Consider the following 15019-nt stretch of genomic DNA (forward strand, 5'->3'; position numbering starts at 1 on the left):
GGTCTCATATGAAGCAGACCGAGCGGTGTTACAGCCGCAGCAGCCGCCATATGCCCCAGGAGCCTCTGAAAGAATTTCAGTGGGACCGCTGTCCTGCCGTTGAACGTATTCAGGCAGTTCAACACTGACCGAGCCCGTTCCTCTGTGAGGCGTGCTATCTGCTCGACCGAATCCAACTCCATACCGAGAAAAGAGATCCTCTGCACCGGGGCGAGTTTGCTCTTTTCCCAGTTGACCTGAAGCCCCAACTGGCTGAGGTGTCTGAGCACCAAATCCCTGTTCTCTCATGGGAACAAGGGCTCCCTCCACGACCTTCGTGAAGACGCGGGGAGACAGGGCCAGCCCGAAGGGTAGGACTCTGTACTGATATGCCCGACCTTCGAACGCGAACCGCAGGAAAGGCCTGTGTCGTGGAAGGATCGAGACATGAAAGTACGCGTCCTTCAGGTCGATCGCTGCAAACCAATCCCGGGGACGGACGCATTCGAAAATGCGTTTCTGCGTGAGCATCTTGAACGGTAGCTTGTGAAGGCTCCGATTCAAGACGCGCAGATCCAGGATCGGTCGTAACCCGCCGCTTTTCTTGGGTACAATGAAGTAGGGACTGTAGAACCCTGACCTCATATCGGCTGGAGGGACCGGCTCTATCGCATCCTTCGCCAGTAGGACTGCAATCTCCGCACGCAAGACAGGGGCATCGACATCTTTCACTACAGTGAAGTGGACACCCCTGAACCTGGGGGGACGCCGGGCGAACTGAATCGCATAGCCGAGCCTGATGGTCCGAATGAGCCAGCGGGACGGACTGGTGAGCGCTAACCAGGCCCCCAGAGACCGTACCAGCGGGACCAGAGGAACCACAGGCGCACCCGCAGCGGGGCAGCGAGGTGGAACGCAGGGACGCGGCCCGGGGGGCTCTCTCTGCGAGGCGGCCCGACGCGGCGTCACAGTGTGCTGTGCAACACTTACCTGCTTCCACGGGTGGACAGAGGGAGCAGTCGAGGCTTTGACTGCCTGCTGCTCGCTGCTGTCCGCTGGCGAGAGAAGAGGGGGATGAGAGTGGTGAGGTTCTTGCCCTCTCACTGCTCTCCGAGCCCTCTTCGGACCCGGAGATAGAGGAAACTGCTCTTTTATTGAGAATTTGCGGAACAAAAACAAAAGGAAACAAAAGATTTTCCACCCGGCCCTCCTCCGGGGGAAGGAGCGGTGCGGTCACCATCTCCTGTAGAGCAGTCCTCTCCATCTCCGGGTCGCCCGTCCTAGGGCCGCTTGGACTTGGCCTTGCCACCCTTCTTCTTGGGGGGTGGCGGGACGGGCTGGGCGCCCCGACCGCGACCGGCTCCACGGCGCCGCTTAGCCGGAGGCTGCTGCTGCTGGGGCGCGGGAGCGGGGGCGGCCGCAGGGGGGCGCCCTCGGCGACGAGCAGTCTGAGGTGCTGCCGGCGGTGGTGGAGCAGCAGCTGACCGCCTCGGCAGGATATAACTGATGGCCTCAGACTGCTTTTGTACAGTCGAGAACTGTTGGGCTAAAGTTCTCGACCGCGTCGCCGAAGAGGCCGGTCTGGGACACGGGGGAATTAAGAAACCTGACCTTGTCGGTATCCCTCATGTCCGCGAGACACAGCCAGAGATGGCGCTCCTGGACCACAAGTGTGGACATCGCACGACCCAATCACCGCGCCGTAACCTTCGTCGCACGAAGCGCGAGGTCCGTCGCGGCACGAAGTTCCTGAAGAACTTGTGGGTCATGACCACCCTCGTGCAGATCCCTCAGTGCCTTGACCTGATGGACCTGCAACAACGCCATAGCGTGTAGGGCAGAGGCAGCTTCCCCACAGGCCTGGTAAGCCTTGCCAGTAAGATCCGACGAGTGCTTACAGGCCCGGGAAGGGAGAGACGGCTCCCCCCGCCAGGTGGAGTTAGGGCACAGTTGCATAGCAACGGCCCGTTCCACAGGGGGTATGCGCGTATAACCCTTCGCTGCCCCGCTGTCAAGGGTGTTGAGGGAGGAGGACCCACCGACACGGTTTCGGGCAGTAAAAGGTGCCGTCCACGTGCCAGTGAGCTCTTCATGCACCTCCGGGAAGAAAGGCACTGGGGTGGGGGGCTGAGAACCAGCCCTTGCCACCCCGAGATACCAATCGTCCAACCTCGAGGGCTCGGGACACGGTGGAGGATTCCACACGAGCCCGACCCTGTTGGCGGCCCGGGAAAGCATAGCCATCATTTCCGGGTCTGAATCGGGCACAGTTGTCACTCCCGAGGGAGGCAGCTGCGCCGAATCGTCATACGCGGAAGTATCAGGCTCACCCTCCGATGCAGCGATCGACATCCGGTCATCCTGCGGAGCTCCGAAGGATACGGATGGTACACACCTCTGGGGTGGTCCACCGCGCTCCCCCGGCAGCTCTACTGGCTGCGGAGTGCAGGAGGGATGAGGGTTCCGAGGGGGTTGGTTCCCCGAAGGAAGCGCGCTCACCGTGATCCTCAGGTCACCAGTGCCGCTGCCCGAAGCAACCCTCTGAGGAGGATTGGAACGAGGCAACGGCACCGGGACTCCGCCCCTTTGCAGGAACTGGAGTCTAGACCGCAACTCCGCGACGGTCATCATCCCACAATGGGTACATGACTCGTCCACAAACGCCGCCTCAGCGTGCCTTAAGCCCAAGCACGCGATACAGCGCTGGTGACCATCCCGGGGCGCCAGGTAACGACCGCATCCAGCAGCACACAAGTAGAACGACATCTTTAAAAAGACGCGAACTACTCGTGTAAGTTCTTTCAAGGACTGACTCTTTTAGGTGCTGAAGCACGCAGGGGAATAGCCGCTGCAGCACAGACAGGGAATGTGCAGCCTGTCGTGTGCACTCTCTTTGCAGACGCTGCTCTTACCAGCTGTGAGAACAGCTTTTTAGCGCTCTTAAAGCGCACCGTCACCAGCCATGAAAACGGCCTTCACGCTGATACACAGCTTATTTGCTCAAATAAAAAAGGCAAAACACAAAGCAAAGAAGAAAAAATCGGCCCCGCTGCTGTGCTGTTCCTCCTGCACCGGACGAGAAGAGCAGTCAGAGAGAGAGCTGGCTCGTTGAAGTCCGTTCTTCAAACACTCGCTCGTAGAAACCACTGTGTTTGCAGTAGTTCGGCTCCGAAGCGAAAAGCTGAAGATGCAACGCACCTGCTGCTCATTATATACCCGCGCTGCGAGGTGAGCAGCTGATGCAGATGATTGCATGACAATGTGCATTGGCTCGTTTAGTTACACTCGAAGTAGATTGGCTTCTCTGGCGAGATTCCTATTCGTCGGTCTGTCCGACGTACGTCGAACGTGACCGACTGAATGGGAACTGGGTTTCTTTAAGCTATTTTTAGTGTGATTTTAATTTCATTTAAGCATTTTTAGAGTATTGCACTCGCTAATAGTACTCAACATGGAATTTCAATGTTGTACGGTTTTAACCGAGACAACTTATCTACATTTTTTTAAATCTAAATTTAATGTAACAGTCACCTATTGAAGATACAGTAGTAGCAGTAGTATAATGTGTTATGCCACAATTATAACATTTTCAAAAGTTAAAAGATTATTTTAGAAAAATTTTACAGTGGTGATACAATTTTGTTTTCCTGTCTAATACTGTGTTTGATATAGAGACTATGCAAAAGATTCATAATAGTAGAGCTTGCCTGTTGTGACCGTATCATTGAGTGCATATATAACTTTGCTGCTTCATTGCTTATTTGATTTCAAATATATTTAAATTGCTTAAGATTATATTTTACTCTCCCTACAGTTTTTAGTTTTTAAAAAGTCATATTATTGTCAATAATCACCACTTCCACTTTCTCACCCCTCACTATAATCTTATTACATCACCTGAGATTATAGTAAGGAGTGAGACAGTCGAATTGGTTTAAACAACTGAGATTGAAATATACCTGCAATCAGGGGGCCTGTTGGTCTGCTAGTCTAACTAGTATGCTGACTCATGTGCAACAACTACTAAACAGAGATAAACATGAACACTGCAAGGTGTGAGAACTCACAATTCAGTGTCAAGAGAGTATACCTGAGTGTCAAAATGTGGACGAGAGTTATTTATCTGTGTGAGAATGACAGAAATACTCATGAGAGTACTCAAGACTTGGTATAAAGAGGAGTGAAAGTGGTGTGCACTGAGCCCGGTAATTGGTGTGGAGATAAAATTTCATAATGCCCAATGTGCCATTATCAAACAGCGAAATAATGTGTAAAACACACTGAGGCATCTGACATATTTACATATTTATTAAATATTTATTGAAATTGTATTTATAATTTCTGTCTGTGTGTGTTTCAGATGGGCGGCTCATGAGAAGGCTGTGGGGTCTTTGGCAAAGCGTCTTGGTTTCACTCAGGTGTCTCTTTCCAGTGAGGTGATGCCCATGGTGCGAGCAGTGCCTCGTGGTTACACTGTTTGTACTGACGCCTACCTTACGCCAAAAATACACCTATACCTCACTGAATTCACTGCAGGCTTTAAAGGAGGCTTGAAGGTATGTGTGTGTTTTACTTTATCAAGCTTTTGTAACTACCCCTTAAAGGTGCAGTAAGCAATTTCTGAGAAACATTGTTAAACACTGTTGATATTTGAAATCAGTCCAAACAAACACTCCCCTCTTCATTTTTCCGAACCCAAAATGCACAAACACGCAATGCAAGAGTGGATAACAAATGAACAACAAAGAAGAACAAAAAATTAATATACAAGCAAGATTCACCAGCAGCACACCAGCTCCAGACAAACAATGACACTCAAAATTGTCTTGTTACTATAGCTAACATTACAACAGCAGCCTATTTTGGTTCTGCGAAACATAGCAAAATCTACATTACTTGCATATGGAGCAGAATCAGTGCAACCTTAGCGTCCGTTTTCAGGCCTTTCCACTTAGGTCTCTCCAGCGCTGGAAAGCTTTTCTAATATTAACACAGGTCCTAGAGCTCTTGCCTGATCATCATAACCCTTGTGTTACAGTTATATTACTTTGACCCTTTTCTCTTTTGTAATGTCTCTCAGCCATCTCTTTCTACAGTCTTCCTCAAATTTCCCTCTTGCTCACTCTCTCTCCTCCCCCATCATGAGTGTATACACCCCCTACTGCTGATTGGCTAGAAGTGTGTCGTGGTGCTCGGTCCAATCCACTCTCTATAGCATTTCTCAGAAATCGCTTACTGCGGATTTAAATTAATACCCCGATTTAAATTAATCTCTCTCTTTCTCTCAGGGTGTGGATGTGTTATTCATGCAGTCAGATGGTGGGCTGACACCAATGGAGCAGTTCTGTGGCTCTCGGGCAGTGCTCTCTGGTCCTGCTGGAGGAGTTGTGGGCTATGCCATCACATGTTATGGGTTTACAGAAAAGAAGCCCGTCATTGGCTTTGACATGGGAGGTAATATATGCTGAAGGTTTAAAAGAATACTTCATCCAAAAATGAAAATCATGTCATCATTTACTCAATGTTGTTTAAAACTTCTATGGCTGACTTTTTTCTATGAAAAACAAAAGGAATCTAATATTGGGTAAAAGGGGGAACATTATAAATAAAATTTACTTAAAGGATTAGTCCACTTTTAAATAAACTTTTCCTAATAAATTACTCACCCCCATGTCATCCAAGATGTTCATGTCTTTCTTTCTTCAGTCGAAAAGAAAGTAAGGTTTTTGATGAAAACATTCCAGAATTATTCTCCATGTAGTGGACTTCAATGGCTTCCAGATGGTCAAAATTACAGTTTCAGTGCAGTTTCAAAGGGCTTTAAACGATACCAGATGAGGAATAAAGGTCTTATCTAGAGAAACGATCTGTCATTTTTGAAAAAAAAAAAAATACAACTGTATATGCTTTATAAACAAAAATTAACGCTTTGCAAGTGCTTCCGCTTTCGGTATTCTTCAAAAAGCTCACGCTGTATGTCCTACACCTTCCCTATTCTACTTGCGGAAAAAAACTAAACTGGCGCTGCGTCCGTAAGGAGAATATTCCTGGAATGTTTTCATCAAAAACCTTAATTTCTTTTCGACTGATGAAAGAAAGACATGAACATTTTGGATGACATGGGGGTGAGTAAATTATCAGGAAAATTTTTATGTGAAAGTGGACTAATCCTTTAACAAGGGGCACCCATTCACGCCTGCATGATCTCTAATGGCCAATAGGAAACAAAGGCGTTGACGTTGATTTTGTGCTGCAACCATGTTTTTTTTTCTCTGCTATTTATTGTGAAATTGATTTGGTTTTATGTTATATTATTATATCATTCTCCCTACTGCAAATACATTGTTTATTAAACAGTGTATAGGAAAAATATGGGACAAATCACATTTCATAGTGATTCAATACAGGATGTATCATTTCATCTATAAATAGGGACAATCCTGAATTTTATGGATTAATAATAACAGTTCCTATATAAATAGCCTAATGAACAGAATAGTGGTAAATAATATATTGTTGCCTAAAGAAGAAATTGCGACCCATGATAATGAACCTAAATTGAGCATTGACAGCCAGATGATCTTTACTGACATATCAGAATTACATAGCCAACATCGCATGTTACCTTTTTATTTGACAGATACAACTGTGTGGGTTCAGAGGGGCAGCATAAAAGTCAATGAGCCATGATCTGGTTACACATCATACATCTTAAGCGTGTAAAATATTAATACTACTGAAGGCTTGATTCTACAAAGACTGAATTCTGTGTATTGGTTAAGGTTTGATGAACAGTGCACAAATTAATCTGATTACAGTTTAATTATGTTAAATTATGTTATATTTTTTAAAGTTAAAATATATAAAATGACATTTATGTGAACATTATGTTCATTCACACTGCTTTTTTACCATACAACCAAATCATTGTGACCAGGAGCTATTAAGATTTAAATAGGACAAAATCACACCATACCATACTGTAAAAGTATCATACTGTAGCAGTACTGTAACTTGTGCATTATCTTTCAAGTCTTCTGCATTCATATGATGCCTTGTGTGAGGAACTGACTGAAATTTAAGTAATTCACTGAAAATCTTACCTTCCAGCACAGCTCTCAAATCTTACATTTTACGTATGTATTTGTTCATGCTTAGCATGCGGTGAAGAAGGTGTAGAACTAATTTCAGAAAACAGAAACATTTGAGCAATTTGACGTCGTTACTGATGATGGATCGTTACAGGCACCTCTACAGATGTGAGCAGATACGCTGGACAGTATGAACATGTGTTTGAAGCAACTATCGCTGGCATCACCCTGCAGGCACCACAGCTTGACATCAGCACTGTCGCAGCAGGTGGAGGCTCTCGACTGTTCTTCCGGTAACAATCATACAATACGAATATAGATAACAATGTAATTATTGATTTGTTGAGTCTGTTCTCTTATATTGTAATGCTTTTTCATTCTTTCATTAAATCATTCTTTTAGATTTAGATTGGTTGGTTCAATTGTTCTCATTGTGATTTTTCATAAGACAGATAAGTAAGAACCAGTGGCTTTTCAATCGATGACCAATTATTTGTTGTTAATAATTTAATTGGTTAAGATTACTGATTAATCAACGTCAGCACAAATGCATTCATGCAAACACTGGCTGTGCAATCATCTGAAGCTATCGTGCACACTCAGTTTTGGAATGTTTCTCTATAAATAAAGATTATGTTCACTGCAAACATCCCTGACAGTAAATAAACCCCTGATTAGTAAATAAGATAAACACAACGTTTGATGTAGTGAAATTTGTATGTGTATTTCACATAAAATGTATTAAAATTAATCAGTTTGAAAAAAAATATTTGCACTTGATAAAAAGTAAATCAGCACTGTCGAAATAAATTTGTTTCTTTAGTTATTGGCCCCTGAAACCCCTAATATATTTACTAATACATTTAAGATCAAAAGTTGTATTTGCTAACATTTGTTAATTCATGTAAAGTAACATGAACATGAATGTTATTATTTACTAACATCATCAAAGCATAATAAATACTGTAAGAATACATTTCTCATTGTAGTTCATGTTAATTAATGCATTAACAAATGTTAACAAATGAGACTTTATTGTTTGTGTAAACTACCTTTTGAAATGTTCATGCATGAAGGTAAATAATATATCACAAATAACTTGAACTATCCCGTCATCTAGCTTTAAAATTATATACCACTCTGGATCATGTGACTTCCTGAGAGAACATTTTATATACCACACAAAACATGTCATAGTACACTTACAAACATAAAGAATGAGAGCTTAACTGTATTAACCCTGTGTAAGTTAGGAAAGTTGAATATTTCTTCTGTATTTCAGGTCAGGGATGTTTGTTGTGGGGCCAGAGTCTGCTGGTGCTCATCCTGGACCGGCCTGCTATAGGAAGGGTAAGAGCGGATGTTAGGTTCTTATCAGACTTACCGTCTTTCAGTCTTCTTCTTCTTACTTGTACATTTAACACTTAGTTCTACATTGCCTAATACTTGCTCTTGCCCAACTGTCCTTCACATGTGTGCATTAAACAACTCAAATGTCTCCCATCTATTGCAGTGTCCCAGTTCACATGCCTCAGTATATATAAGTGCAAGTTGTTAGAAAGTACAATGAAATTAAAAGGTTCACCTAAAAATGAAAAAAAAATTGTCATCAATTACTCAACCTCCCGTCATTCGCAATCTGAAAGTCTTGCAAGACTTTTGTCCATCGTCGAAACACAAATGAAGATATTTAAAATGAAATCTGAATGATTTCTGTCCATGCAACTGTAACGCTCAGCCTTACTGGCAGAGGTAACACAATTAAAAGGAGAACTGTTTAAAATATTTGTACGTTGGGTTTAAAATGAAGACAAGAAAACAGCAGATATAAAAGAAACAGATATGTATTTACATCAATCTAAATGACACTGAACTAAAACAACACAATACATATAAAGAGTCCTTAGACTGGTAAAAGCATACAGTCCATCAGTTCCATACCCTAAAACAGTCAACAGAAACTCTGTGTGTTGATAGTCCAATGTGTCCACCCGTGTATATACAATCCAATGTGCAATAATCCAAAGTGCAAGTGTAAGAATGAAGTCCTGGAATAGTGAGTGTTCAAACAAAGGTACTCCACAAACAAGGCAGCGATTTGACCTAAGTGTTTTGAGGCCCCTCTCTTAGGCCATACTGCTCTTTTTATAATGAGATGCTATTTCCTACTACCTGTCAGGTGATTGGTCACATGACAGGTGAAGTCTCAGTTCTTAAAGACAAACACACACATTTTTAAGAGGAGTAAAATGGACAATAAAACATGTAAAACCTATTAAAACTCTGATACACAAATATACAGTTATATACAGAGTGGTTAAAACATGTTCATTATGTGGCAGTGTCACACAACTACCACTTTGTCGCTTCAAAAAGTTCATTGTAAAACTAATCCATATGAGTGCTGCGTAACACACGAGAATGAACTTCACTGGTTCTCGCACATCAAGAAATCATGCTTGAGCTTTTGTTTACTAAAACTGATGTGTGCATTGATGAATGTTTATATGTGAATAAAAGCCTTTTTACTTTAGAATAAAAATTTCCTGATAATTTCCCCCCATGTCATCCAAGGTGTTTATGTCTTTCATTCTTTACTCGAAAAGAAATTAAGGTTTTTGAGGAAAACATTCCAGGATTTTTCTCCATAGTGGGCTTCACTGGGGTAGGCTACAAACAGGTTGAAGGTCCACATTGCAGTTTCACTGCATCTTCAAAGGACTCTACACCATCCCAGCCAAGAATAAGGGTCTTGTCTAGTGAAATGATGGGTAATTGTCTAAAAAAAAAAAAAAAATATATATATATATATATATATATATATATAATATACATATAAGTGTGTATTATATATATATATATATATATATATATATACACTTTTTAACCACAAATGCTCGTCTTGCACTTTCCTGCGATGCGCCAAGCATTACTCAATCACATCGTAAAGTTCACGCATGACGTAGGCGGAAGTACCAAGCAAGTGTTTACAAAGCGTTTGACTAAACGCTGTTTCATTAAGTCAAATGCCCTTTACAAAATAAAGGTAAAACAATAATGTCGGACGATTTTAAAGTTGGAGGAGAAAATGAAATGGCAGTCTACCGTGGTACTTATGTCACGCGTGATTCTCTTTTTTTTTTTTTTTTTTTTTTAGAAAGCTAGACAAGACCCTTATTCCTTGGCTGGGATGGTGTAGAGCCCTTTGAAGCTGCATTGAAACTGAAATTTGGACCTTCAACCCGTTGGTACCCGTTGAAGTTCACCATATGGAGAAAAATCCTAGAATGTTTTCCTCAAAAACCATAATTTCTTTTCCAATGAAGAAAGAAAGACATAAATATCTTTGATGACATGGGGGTGAGTAAATTATCAGGAAAATTTAATTCTGAAGTGAACTAATCCTTTAAATCTGTGCATCATATAAAGTGATCGTGTCTTTTCAGAAAATTTGCACTAAACAGCTCAATTCATAAATTAGTTTTACTAGAAAACAAAAGTGCTCCATAGGACCCACTAATCAGACCTGTCACTTTTGATCAATGTAATTCATCCTTGCTGAGAAAAAGTATTCATTTCTTTACTTTTATCATGTTAACAAAAGATTTCTGTTTCAAATAAATGCTGTCAAAGAATCCTGAAAAAAAGTTTCCACAAAATCTTAAGCAGCACAACCATTTTCAGCATTGATAATAATAATGAGAAGAACTGTCATCACTGGAATTTTAAAATAAATTAAAATAGAAATTATATAATTTTGTATCATTACAATGTTGAATTACAATATTTCACAATATTACTTTTTTTTTTTTTTTTTTTACCGTATTTTGATCAGACACAGCCTTGGTGAGCATAAGAGACTTTCCAAAACATTAAATCTCTCTGACCCCAAACTTTTCAATAGTAGTGTAGGTAGAGTGAGTAAATTAATCCACACAATAATCTGAAAATTCTGCTCGCATTGCTATGTCTTTATCACCTACTGTATCAACACGCCTGTTATATTTTTTAGAGATCCTTCTTTGATATACCACTGTTTATATATTTATATATACTATATTTGTAAGTGAGTCACATAATTTTTCTCCTCAGGGTCAAGGCTTGATCTTCAAAATACTTAAATAATCTTAAATAATCTTAAAGGATTAGTCCACTTTCAAATTAAAATTTCCTGAAATTTTAATCACCCCCATTTCATCCAAGATGTCCATGTCCTTCTTTCTTCAGTCGAAAAGAAATTAAGGTTTTTGTTGAAAACATTCCAGGATTATTCTCCTTATAGTGGACTTAAATGGCCTCCAGACGGTTGAAGGTCAAAATTACAGTTTCAATGCAGCTTCAAAGGGCTTTAAATGATACCAGACGAGGAATAGGGGTCTTATCTAGCGAAACGGTTGATTGAAACGAACGCAGCGTTCGATCCGTAAGTTGAATAGGGAAGGTGTAGAACACACAGAGTAAGCTTTTTGAAGAATATGGAAATGTGGTCTGCCGGAAGCACGTGCAAAGCAATCATTTGTGTTGATAAAGCATATACTTTTTTTTTTTTTTTTTTAAATGACCGATCATTTCGCTACATAAGATCCTTGTTCCTCATCTGGAATTGTTTAAAGCCTTTTGACCTTCAACCATCTGGAGGCCATTGAAGTCCACTATAAGGAGAATAATCCTGGAATGTTTTCATTAAAAACCTTCATTTCTTTTCGACTGAAGAAAGAAGGACATGGACATCTTGGATGACATGGGGGTGAGTAAATTATCAGGAAATTTTAATTTGAAAGTTGACTAATCCTTTAATTAACAAATTCATCAAGTCACCTATCGTTGGAGGATCAAGCTTAACTGTCATCATTACCTTTATTTACCCTATATATCTTAGTATCAGTATTTTTTATTTATCTTTAATATACATTACATAATTACTGTTTTAAAAACAAGGTCCCATTTATCAGAATCTGTTGCCATCTTCAGTGCATTTTTATAATTAAAAAACACTTTAAACTATTTTTTGCTATTTTTTTAATTCAGCTATAGTGAGCATTGAAGCAAATTCATGGCAAAGTATTCTCCTAAAAGAATACCATATGTATGATTCAGCACTTAATTGCATCGATTTTATAAATAATAAAAAAAGATGTCTAGTCTCACCTTTGACATATTTATTGGTGTGTTTGTTTGCAGTGTTAATTTTGACAGCAAGTTTGATTTAGTTTTAGTAATAGTCTTTTGACTAAAATGGCATTTTAGTTTTAGTCTTATTTTAGTCATCTAAATTGTTTTAGTTTTAGTCGACCAAATATAATTAGATCTTAGTTGACTAAATCTACAGTAGATTTATTTGACTAAAATTCAACAGTCAGTTAATAAGAACAAATAAATACAGTAGAATAAATATACATATGAAATAAACAGTGTTTTTAAGTTTGTTAGGTAGGTCTAACAGTTGTATTCAGGTAAGAAATACTACCTACAGAAATTGAATAAAGTAATCAAATGTAAGTCTTCCTTGTATAAAACCTAGAGTTACTCAGTCAAGAGCAGTGAGTGATTTTCTTTTTATCTTCTCAGACAGCAGCAGGTTTAGGCTGCTGTCACTTTAAGAACTAATGCACAGTTCCAAATATGATTTTCTCCCATCTATTTACTTTCACTTAAGACATAATCAACTGTTTAAATGAATACTCGCCAAAAATGTCTTCTTTCACTTAAATAAAATTTCTTTATTGTTTAAATTGGCAAAACATGTGCAAATGTAGGATAAACTTTTTGTCAAGTCCTTCAACTGCCCAGGGTCATTGTGCAGTTTTTATTGTCAAGCCCTCTATTTTATTGTTTTTTTTTGTATTTTCCCGGAAATTATGTCACTCCAAACGTTTACGAATGGTCTTGTTTTCCTTGACATCAAATGTGAAATTTATACATATGTCTGTTTTTCTCTTTCTCGCAGACATTTTTAAATGTTTTATAAGACAGGTAGATCAGTGCGTTAACATTAGTGTGCATCTTATCTCCCTACTGTGCACATTCATTGTGATTAAATATCATATCTCCCTAACATTTTCATCTCATACTTATTCGTTGACAAAAGGTCATTAGATTTGTATTATAGTTTTTTGTCATTTAGTTATCGTCTCGTTTTTGTCAATGAAAAAATGTTGGCGAAAATTGATGGCAAAAGTAATTCATCAACGAAATTAACACTGTTTGTAAGGCACTATTCTTTGTAAAACTCATTTAAATAATATTTACTGTAAAACCACAAATGCTACCCACCATACAACATCTAATAAATATAAAGTTAAGTTGTTTTGTCATTATAGCAGAGGTAAGTAAAACCCTACCTGCTGATAGAAGAAGAAAAACTAAATGGCACTGAATGCAGGTGATATTGGAAGCTCTCACGTACCACAAATCCAAAAGTCACAAGAGACCACAAGTCTCTTTTATGTTCTTTTTTCACTCTTAGGTTTATACATTTAAAATATGCTGCGACAGCTTCTGCCTTGCATACTTTTTTTTTTCAACTGAAAAAGTCTGAAGTCAGTGTGTCATAAAGATGGGACTCAAAGCTACACTAACTCTATGGCACACGTTTATTCTGTTTCTCTTTTGGTTCAGGTGGCCCTCTGACTGTCACTGATGCAAATCTAGCCCTTGGTCGCTTGCTGCCTTCCTACTTCCCAAAAATCTTTGGCCCCGGAGAAAATGAGCCTCTCTCAACCGAGGAAACCATGAAGCATTTCCGCAAACTCACACAAGAAATTAACCACTTCCTTTCTACTAACCAATCATCTAGTAGTGCTTCTGGAAAACACCACTCAGAAATGAGTGTAGAGGATGTTGCCATGGGCTTCATCAGTGTGGCTAATGAGGCCATGTGCCGGCCAATCAGAGCGCTTACACAGGTACAGCACACTATTCTGTCACTTTCAGTTTTCATAGCTTGGTTGTTGTTATGAAATTAGAAAAAAGGACATACAACCTGTTTACATTTAGACTGTGTCAATGCAAATAAAGTGTATATATATATATATATATATATATATATATATATATATATATATATATATATATATATATATATATATATATATATATATATATATGATTATATGTAAGGATTTTGAATTAATCGCATGCGTTAACACATTAATGTTGACAGCACTAACACACACACACACACACACACATATATATATATATATATATATAAATATATATATATATATATATTATGTGCATTAACAGAACAATTATATGACTTTATATAAATGCAACACTAATTAATGCCTCCTTTTAGAATACCCCTCAATTTAGAGCTTAATAAAGAGATACAGGCGGAGTGAATTTACTGCATCAGATATCACTTTACTCACAGCTGACTGATCCAATTTTGGATTGCGACTTATTACCTAGAATAAAGTGCTGAACTGCATCCTAATTCATGCACTTATGGACTAATCTATGCCCTTTTTTAGTATAAATAGCGTGTTAACACTGAAATTTTTTAAATAAAATAGTACACTTCAAATACCCGGATGATGCATTTAATTAACCGTAAAAACGAAGTGTTGAATGTTGGACACTTCATGCACTCAACTGTCAAAGCTTTCCTTATGTAACGGAGGGGGAGGGGCTATTAGACTTCAATGATGGAAGAAAAAATGACCTTATGAAATTCATTTACTATTTATACACAATACGGTTGGTTGGTTGAGTACATTGTATAAGTGCATAGTATAGTATGTCATTTGGGACACAAGTTACCATGGCAATGAACAGCAATAAAAACATTTCACCTTCTTGAGACTGAGAAACCAGAGTTTGCACAAAATAAACTCAAACTTATTTAGATTGCCACTTGTTAATATGATAACAAGATTACACTGAGATCAGGGACAGAGCGAACACAGGTAGATCTCATACACTGCAAGAATAGTTCATGTTTC

General features: G+C 39.7%; 1 protein-coding gene across 1 annotated transcript in view; it reads left to right on the plus strand.

Annotated features, from left to right (window-relative positions):
• oplah (5-oxoprolinase, ATP-hydrolysing) overlaps window positions 1-15019 on the plus strand; it is a 47195-nt gene that overhangs the window by 8343 nt on the left and 23833 nt on the right. Inside the window, exons 6-10 of the mRNA XM_067370018.1 lie at window positions 4340-4535; window positions 5268-5433; window positions 7225-7363; window positions 8353-8420; window positions 13689-13975. Coding sequence (XP_067226119.1) covers window positions 4340-4535; window positions 5268-5433; window positions 7225-7363; window positions 8353-8420; window positions 13689-13975 — 856 coding nt within the window. The remainder of the gene's footprint in view (window positions 1-4339; window positions 4536-5267; window positions 5434-7224; window positions 7364-8352; window positions 8421-13688; window positions 13976-15019) is intronic.

This window comes from Chanodichthys erythropterus, chromosome 19 (genome assembly GCF_024489055.1).
Source record: "Chanodichthys erythropterus isolate Z2021 chromosome 19, ASM2448905v1, whole genome shotgun sequence".
NCBI lineage: Eukaryota > Metazoa > Chordata > Actinopteri > Cypriniformes > Xenocyprididae > Chanodichthys > Chanodichthys erythropterus.